This window comes from Dipodomys ordii, unplaced genomic scaffold (assembly GCF_000151885.1).
Source record: "Dipodomys ordii isolate 6190 unplaced genomic scaffold, Dord_2.0 Scaffold20, whole genome shotgun sequence".
Classification (NCBI taxonomy): Eukaryota; Metazoa; Chordata; class Mammalia; order Rodentia; family Heteromyidae; genus Dipodomys; species Dipodomys ordii.
The window spans coordinates 14210598-14218937 of NW_012267236.1; the positions used below are offsets into that span (position 1 = coordinate 14210598).

The window sequence follows — 8340 nt, forward strand, 5'->3', positions numbered from 1 at the left end:
TTGCTTATTTATTTATTATTAAGTAGCTGTACAAAGGCGTTACAATTCCATAAGTCAGGTTATGAGTATAAATGCTTCTTGGTCAATGTTACCCCTTCTTTCATTTTCCCCAATGATAGTTTTAAGTCCTTATAAATGTACAAAATTTCAAACTTTATATGTTGCAAAATGTCTTATTTGGAATGAATACTAACTGGTAATCCATGTAGATTTTGCATTTCGTTTAGTTTAATAAAAAGTAGTAAACTTTCTCTCAAAACCATCTAAATAAGTTTAAACTTCTGAAGGATGAGTTATGTTAATGCCACACTATCTTTGTGTATTTGGAACTTTATTTCTAAATCTCTGTGTTACGGAAAATATCACTTATTCCATCATCCCTTTCTTCACCTTGACTCAGTTACTAATATCAGATGCTATTTTATTTTTAAGATTGCCAACAGTTTTAACTCCAGGCCTAAAAACTAAGGGAAGAACTAACCTTCTGCAAGTAGTAAGGAAAAGAAAATGGCTTTTAAAACATTAGACCCAATAGTAGTGTTTATACACCATCCTAACTGAGCTTCCTCCTTTATTAGAGAATCAAATTTCACCTGATTTTGGAAAAGATGGTAGTTTTACAACTGTCTTTCCCAATCTTGAACTGTTTCAAGGTTGCAGATGACGAGGCAAAGAAAAGGACTAAACCGCTGCGTGTTAAGAAGCTCTATGTACTATCAGCCTTACTCATAGAGCAGTACCATGAACAAATGAAAAATGCCCAACGGGGGAAAGTTCAAGGAAAGAATTCACAGGTGAGTCAGGCAGAGCATGAAGTGATTAAGACAGGGAGATGGAGTACACCTCTTTATGGACATGTCTATGTTTATTTCTTTACCACATGCGGAAAAGGTATGGTGTAGTTAAGACATTTCTATAGAAATATAGAATGGTTTTTCTGTAAGGCTAGTGTTAGTTTTATGATAACATTTTTACTTGCTTAGTAAATCCCCCTTTCTGATCAGAGAATTAAAAATCTTCTTAGAGGGTCTGGGAAGGTGGCTCAGTGGTAGAGTGTTTGCCTTGCATGCATTGAAGCCCTAGGTTTGATTCCTCAGCACCACATAAGCAGAAAAAGCCAGAAGTGGCGCTGTGGTTCAAGTGGTAGAGCGCTAGTCTTGAGCTGAAGCGCTGAGGGACAGTGCCCAGGCCCAGAGTTCAGGCCCCATGACTGACAAAACAAAAAAAAGCCAAAAAAACAAAAAACCTTAAATTATGTTTTTTTTTTTTTTTTTTTGCCAGTCCTGGGACATAAACTGTGGGCCTTGGTGCTGACCCTGGGCTTCTTTTGTTCAAGGCTAGCACTCTACCACTTGAGCTGTTGCAGTTTCCAGTTTTTTCTGTGATTAACTGAGGATATGAGTCTCAAAGACCTTCCTACCTAGTAAATATGTGTGTCTTTATACATATATTATGAATGAATCTCACTAAATTAAATGAACTCCATTTAATTATAAGTTGGATCAGTTGTTTTAAAATTTGATCATACTGGCTTAAGAAAATATGAATTTTAATAGAAAAATCAAGTCTGTAATAAGAACATTATGATAAAATGCACTCAAATTTAGGCATGTTGATGTAGCACTAATTCAGATCTTGCTATCATTGTAAGTCCTTGCTGTGTGGGGCAGACTCTGTGTGTGTGTGTGTGTGTGTGTGTGTGCGCGCGCGCGCGCGTGCGCACACGCATGCGTGTGCACACATACACACATACTGACAACAAGTTGGCTTTTCTCCTAGGCCACTTCTGCTTTGGCGGGTTTGATGGAAGAGGAAGCCCAGTCCACAACCAGTCGTTTTACAGATAATGCATGGCGAGGGGCGGAGGCTTACCACTTCTTTATCCTTGCTCAGAGGCAGCTCTATGAGGGATATGTTGATACCGCCTTGAAGACAGGTGGGCTTGTCACCTAATGTGTGTTGTATGGAGGGCCTGCTTCCTCCATTTGTCTCAATTAATTTCAGTAACATTTTCCCCTATGGACTTATTTTCAACTATTTGAAGTTATAATATATACTTTGCTTATGAAAACAAGATAGCTAAGCAAACTATATAGTATAATTACAAACTATATGTAAACTATATATAATTACTTGCTATATAATTAAAACTATAAATAGTATACTTATGTAGTCCCTTTTTGAAAGTTTTCTTTTCTCATACATAGAAAGCAGTACAAATTCACAGATATTAAATATTTGAGAAATGAAAAAGGGTAGCATTTGTACTCTCTCCCCTTAGGTTAAATATTTAATAGTCCAGTTTCTGCTGTTTTGGAGATCTGAATTGTCCATGTTCAGGCTCATGACTATGTTTTATAAACTTTATAATATTGGGAAGTATAACAGAGTCTACTGTTATGTACTTTTTTTTTTTGCTTCCATTTAAATTGCAGGTTTTATTTCTCCAATTCCAGCAATAGCACAGGAGCCTGATCATATCCCTCCCCAATTGGTTTCTAGTAGGCTAAGATTATGGGGACCTTTGTCAAAGCAAGTGATACAAAGGGCTCCCAAATTTCAGGTACAAATGTGCCTGTTGAGCAGATGGAAGTAAACAGCGCACTGGCCCCAATGCTTCATCAGTTTGACTTTGCATTGCAGTCTGCATCCTTGAAACCAACAGTCTGGAGTGGGGAGTCATTCTCAGGGAGTTAAGTTGAAACTGCTTCCTATTAGCTCACCCTTTCAACATTAAACCAAAAGACCAAGAGAGAATGGTTCCAACATGTCATTACATGTATTTCTTCTTATGCAGTCTAAGCTGAGAATGCCATGTAAATGGGTCACTGTGAAATGCAGGAATTTAATTTTTCTCCAATCAAAATAACAAAACAGTATGATCTCACTGCTATTAACTTTTGAAGGTTCACAGAAGTTAAAGTATTTTTGATTCTATGTATGAAGGTTAAAAATCATTTTTTTCATAAATACAAGAGCAACCAATTTCACCATTGAGTAAAAGTAAAACAGGATTTTTTTTTTTAATTAGTACAAAGTGAAACCTAGTTGTAGGTTGCTTTGCTGACACCATGACAAACCAAAGTGTAGGGTTGGGTCTGGTTTTGTTTCAGTTTTCTTTTCAGTATCCAATGCTCATGGATTAAGTTCTGGAAAGGTTCCAATTGTAAGGTAGGCATCTGTTTGGATTCCATCATGGGTATGCTCCTTGGGTTGGATGCTGGAGGGTGAAGCACCTTTTGCCAGACCCATGTCCACTACCTAGTAGTCATCATTCATTGTCTCCTTCTTGGTATTCCATTCCCTGGAAATCTACTCAGTACCGCAAAATTCCACCAAATCCTTTCACAAACTGGGTTCCTTTTTGTGATTTATCTGTGACAATTTCTAATGTAGCTACAATTTTTTTATAGTTGTTAGACAACCATTCCAAGAGGGGCATGCTCTCAATCAGCTCATGTTCTGGTCTTGTCTCTTTGTCTGTGAAATGAAATTTATCCTTCTCTTGTTCTGGTGTTAAGTAGAGAATTTTCTCCTCTCTTATGTACTTTTATTATTATTATTTTTAAAATTGTTTCAATTTATTATGAAAATCTAAAGAAGACAGTCTAATGCAGAGTGATAGCATAATACTATATACAGGAGTATATTTTGGGCATAACAAAAAATGTTCTGGATCTTGCTATGTCATATGAAAAGGTGAGCAAATTTGTCAGCTGCACACTTAAGGTTGTTATATTTTATTGGATACATCTGTATATAATGCAACCTGTGTATAAATTATACCACACAAAAGTTGATTTTTGTAAAAATCAGTTTTATTCAGGATGGATTTTCAAATTTCATTATTTGCCAGGCACCTAGCTACTCAAGAGGCTGAGATCTAGGATCACAGTTCAAAGCCAGCCTGGGCAGAAAAGTCCATGAGACCCTTATCTCCAGTTAACTACCAGAAAACCGGAAGTGGCGCTGTGGCTCAAGTGGTAGAGCGCTCACCTTGAGCTGAAGAGCTGAGGGACAGCGCCCAGGCCAGAGTTCAAGCCCTACAACCAACAAAAAAAAAAAAAAAAAAAGAAAAAAAAGAAAAAAAGATAATTCTCCTTCCTCTGGCTAGAAATTTTAAGGCAAAGATCAATGAAACATGTGATGATGATTTTTATTTTCTTGTTTGATTCTTTAAGCATAATGCTTTCAATATTTTACCACTGAGGATATAATATAATTTCAACAAGGACATAAGGTCTTATTCTTGCTTGAGGCAGGTCTTATGTACTTAAAAAAAAAATAATGTGGGAGCTGGGAAGGTGGCTCAGTGGTAGAGAGCTTGCCTTACATGCATGAAGCCCTGGGTTCAATTCCTCAGCACCAAATAAGAAAAAGAAAAAAGCTGGAAATGGCACTGTGGCTCAAGTGGTAGAGCGCTAGCCTTGAGGTAAAGAGCTGAGGGACAGCGCCCAGGCCCAGAGTTCAGGCCCCATGACCGGACCCCCTCCCCCCCCAAAAATAAAATAATGTGTTAAATTTTTTAATAAAAAAGGATCTTTCCTTATAAATTTTGGCCCAAACAGAAAAATATGAAGAAAAAATAAAATAATCTAATAATTTGTATAAAATATTTTTACAGGATATATTATCTTTCTTCCTTGGCAAACATAAATCCGCATGAATTTTAAAGCTATATAATATTCCTTGTGTTTATGTGTTATAATTTATAGATTATTTGCATATGATACTTATATCTAGATTTCTTCTGGATTGACAATATGATAGTTTAGATAATCCCCTATAAAGAGCATAATTGTGAGCTATGTGAACGATGAATACATTACTGTTCTTTGAGCTTGGCCATGACAGCCATGCAAGCCCCTTTATAGCCCCACCCTCTATCCATCACATTGGATGGCCACTATGCCTTCATCCATGGTGTCTCAGGTCATCACTAAGAGCACAGTACCTTCTATCCAGATAGGTTACTACTCTATATGATAATGGATGTTTTTAAACAATCCATACATAGAAAAATTATGCTATTTGAATACTTATGTATTGCCATAAGGGTAAATTTTTGTTTTTTCTTATTGTATAAGAGCTCTTCAGAGATTATGTATAGCAACCCTCTCTCATATATGTTGATTCTCCCTAGCATTTATAAGTCATTATCACAGAAATATCTAAATGAAATGGAGCAAAAGAATATGTCAAACGTTTTCTGTGAGTTTCTAATTCAGCATAGTTATGTGCATTATTTGGTGATTGCTATTTTCACAGGACCTGGAGATTATGTGTCCACTTCCTCCCATGCGTGCTCCTCCTCTTCGTCTCTCACTGTTTTATTTCCTTAGGTTCCTTAGTTTCAACTAGAATACCTGAACAGAGATCCTTTTCAGAGTATGTCCACTGATCTCCAATGTCAATTGCCTCCCTTTTCCCTAGCTCTTCACCTGAGAGACTATGAGGATATCATCCCTGCGGTAGAGATTTACTCACTGTTAGCGCTCTGTGCCTGTGCCTGTAGAGCTTTTGGCACCTGTTCAAAAGCTTTTATTAAACTTGAATCTTTAGACAGTCTCACTGCAGAACAGAAACAGCAGTATGAAGACCTTGCTCTAGAAATCTTTACCAAACATATTCCAAAAGATAACAGAAAATCTGAATTGAACAGCATTCTTGAAGGGTAAGCTAATTATCATTAATAGCTGAATTTACTTCAGAAGCTTAGATTTCTTTATGTAAATATGTACTATAACTAAAGCACTAACGTTTGCACTAATTTTCTTAATATTATAGTGTTTAATCTTTCAAATGAATTGATGATTTTTTTAAATTTTATTTTATTTTATTTGTGAACATACTGTACAGAGGGGTTACAATTGCATGGGCAGGATAATGCGTACATGAATTGATGATTTTTTTATTACAAGAATAATTTTTGGTAAAAAACTTTTTGGAATAAAAATGTTTTACTTGAGGTTTACTTTGAATTTTTTCTTGAAGTTATAAGTATATTAAATAAGGGTAGATAAATTGGAAATATTAGAATATAATTACTTTTCCCTTTGATTTCATAGTGGCGAAGGTAAACTCCCAACATGTATTGCCACAGGAAGCCCAATCATTGAATATCAGTTCTGGATGTGTAAAGTCTGCAAACACTACGTTCTTGCTCAGGAAATAACTAACTACAGCTTCTGTCCCTTATGCCATAGTCCAGTGGATTAAAGATGAACTATATGTAATTGCAAAATGTATGTTGCTTTACCTGTGTCTCTAATAATGTTGATTTCCATGAGTTTTATATGAAAATCAGTGCCATCATTTTATACAAAATACATTTTGTGTATTTTTATACAGAATATAAAGATAAGAACAATGTTTGCACAAAAATACAACTGTGAAATGGATGTGCACGTTATTTGATCTATCAGTTAATTATTTATGTACATTGGCTACCATGGAAATACTACAAATAAAAATTTTTATCACGATGTCAAGGAAGTAAGTGAGGGTGGAGGAGGCATGGGAGTGGGACTTTGAATTTAGAGAGAATGAAGCAACTAGCATGTGAAGGGAGCTCCATTTTATCTATACTTTAAGAATTGGTTTTCCTATGTGTTATTTTCAGAAGTGAGAAAGCTTGGGCTCTGCTTATGAAATACGTTTCTATAGAAAGAACCATTTTATTACAGTGCTGCTTGAAACATTGTAACAGAATGCATCCTTCATTAATAAAGTGTCTTGCTCTGTGTATGTGATTCTTTCTTGATGGATACCTATTTTGATTTATTACTAATTTAGAAGAGGAAAAATACATTCAATAATGGATAGTTTCTTACCTCTTTATATAGCTAATGTTTTCTGTGAACTCACATGCTCCCATTTGTGGCAAAAGACTTAAGACTTTAAAGGTATGTTTAAATTTGGCTGATATTCAATGAGTCGATAAAAGCATGCTACACTGCTATTGTAATTTATAATACTTAGGTTAATTCACTTCCCTCTGTGTCATATTTTATATATATATAAATATAATGCAGAGTGAGAATAATGAGCTAGAAGAGGCTTAGAGCCTAGGGGCATTTAGGAGTTTATGTGCTTGAATGAAAGAAAACTGGTCTCTGAAGTCTGTGCGCATGTCTGGTGGGAAATGACAGGGCTATAATGGTCCCAATACATTGCCAAGCAAGCTGTCTGCGGCAGAAAGGCCTACAAATCAAGCAAGGATGTGTGTGCATTTTTTTTTTTTTTTGGTCGGTCATTGGGCTTGAACTCTGGGCCTGGGCGCTGTCCCTGCGCTCTTCAGCTCAAGGCCAGCGCTCTTACCGCTTGAGTCACTACGACAGTTCCGGTTTTCTGAGTGCTTTATTGGAGATAAAGAGTCTCACGGACTTTGCTGCCGGCGCTGGCTTTGAACCTTGATCCTCAGATCTCAGCCTCCTGAGTAGCTGGGATGACAGGCGTGAGCCACCAGCGCCCGGCCCTAAATTTTCTTTTATAGCCTTCAAATGATCTCCTTTCTGTTGGTGTGTATGTGTGTGTGTATGTATGAATGCATTACACTTCGGTGGCAGTAAGCTTTCCTTTGTAAAATGAGAAGGAACAACACGTAACTCAAGCCTTATGGAAGGGTTCTCAAGGAAATATTCTGAGACAGTTTTCTTTTGTCTTTTTTGCTGACGGCAATGCGCTGACACCGTTGGGGAGTCAACAGAACTGGGGGACCGCGAGAACTAAAACGGGGGCTGCGGTTCCGGTTACTAGGCGGCTTCCCGGTCGTCCACGAGGCCGGAACATGGCACAGTGGCGGGTTCGGACTGAGGCCCGGGGCGGCGCGGCCTTCGGGACGCGGTCCTCTGGTGACCCGGAAGCAGTGTTGGGGTACCGGAAGGACTGCGCCGTGACCGAGCCAGCTCCTCGCACCGCAGGTGCGGAAGCCACTTCGAACCTTCGACCCCCTGCCGCTCCGGCTCTTCCGGGAAGCCACGCGGAAGGAGGAGGGAAGGATCACTTATCTCGCGAGAACACAGGTGCCTTCCGTGAGCGCAGAGGGCTCCTAATTAGCCAATCCCAGAGTGCGGAAGTGGACCTGTGGCGCCTCCCTTAATCGCCCCAAAGTCAATTCCCCTCCCATACTGCGAGTCAGGCGCTCGACCGCGATGGCTGGCCGGCCGGGGCACGAAGCCCAAACTGCCCTCGCCCTAGCCCAGGCCCACTTCGACAAGGGCGAGTTCGCCGAGGCCGAAGCGCTGTACTCGGCCTACATCCTCCAGTGCGCGCGCGCGGCCCCGGCGGCCGGCGGGTGTGGCGGGAGGTAACTATCGCGAGACGTGGTTCCGCGGGGCG

At 38.9% G+C, this 8340-nt stretch overlaps 2 protein-coding genes across 2 annotated transcripts in view; both read left to right on the forward strand.

The window, feature by feature from the left end:
* Wdr35 (WD repeat domain 35) overlaps window positions 1-6745 on the forward strand; it is a 54779-nt gene extending 48034 nt beyond the window's left edge. The window contains exons 23-26 of the mRNA XM_013013763.1: window positions 654-794; window positions 1780-1936; window positions 5434-5674; window positions 6069-6745. Coding sequence (XP_012869217.1) covers window positions 654-794; window positions 1780-1936; window positions 5434-5674; window positions 6069-6219 — 690 coding nt within the window. The 3' untranslated portion in view covers window positions 6220-6745. The remainder of the gene's footprint in view (window positions 1-653; window positions 795-1779; window positions 1937-5433; window positions 5675-6068) is intronic.
* Window positions 6746-8045: 1300 nt separating this feature from the next.
* The window catches only part of Ttc32 (tetratricopeptide repeat domain 32), a 7311-nt gene continuing 7016 nt past the window's right edge, over window positions 8046-8340 (forward strand). Inside the window, exon 1 of the mRNA XM_013013516.1 lies at window positions 8046-8308. Within this exon, the coding sequence (XP_012868970.1) occupies window positions 8154-8308 (155 nt within the window). The 5' untranslated portion in view covers window positions 8046-8153. The remainder of the gene's footprint in view (window positions 8309-8340) is intronic.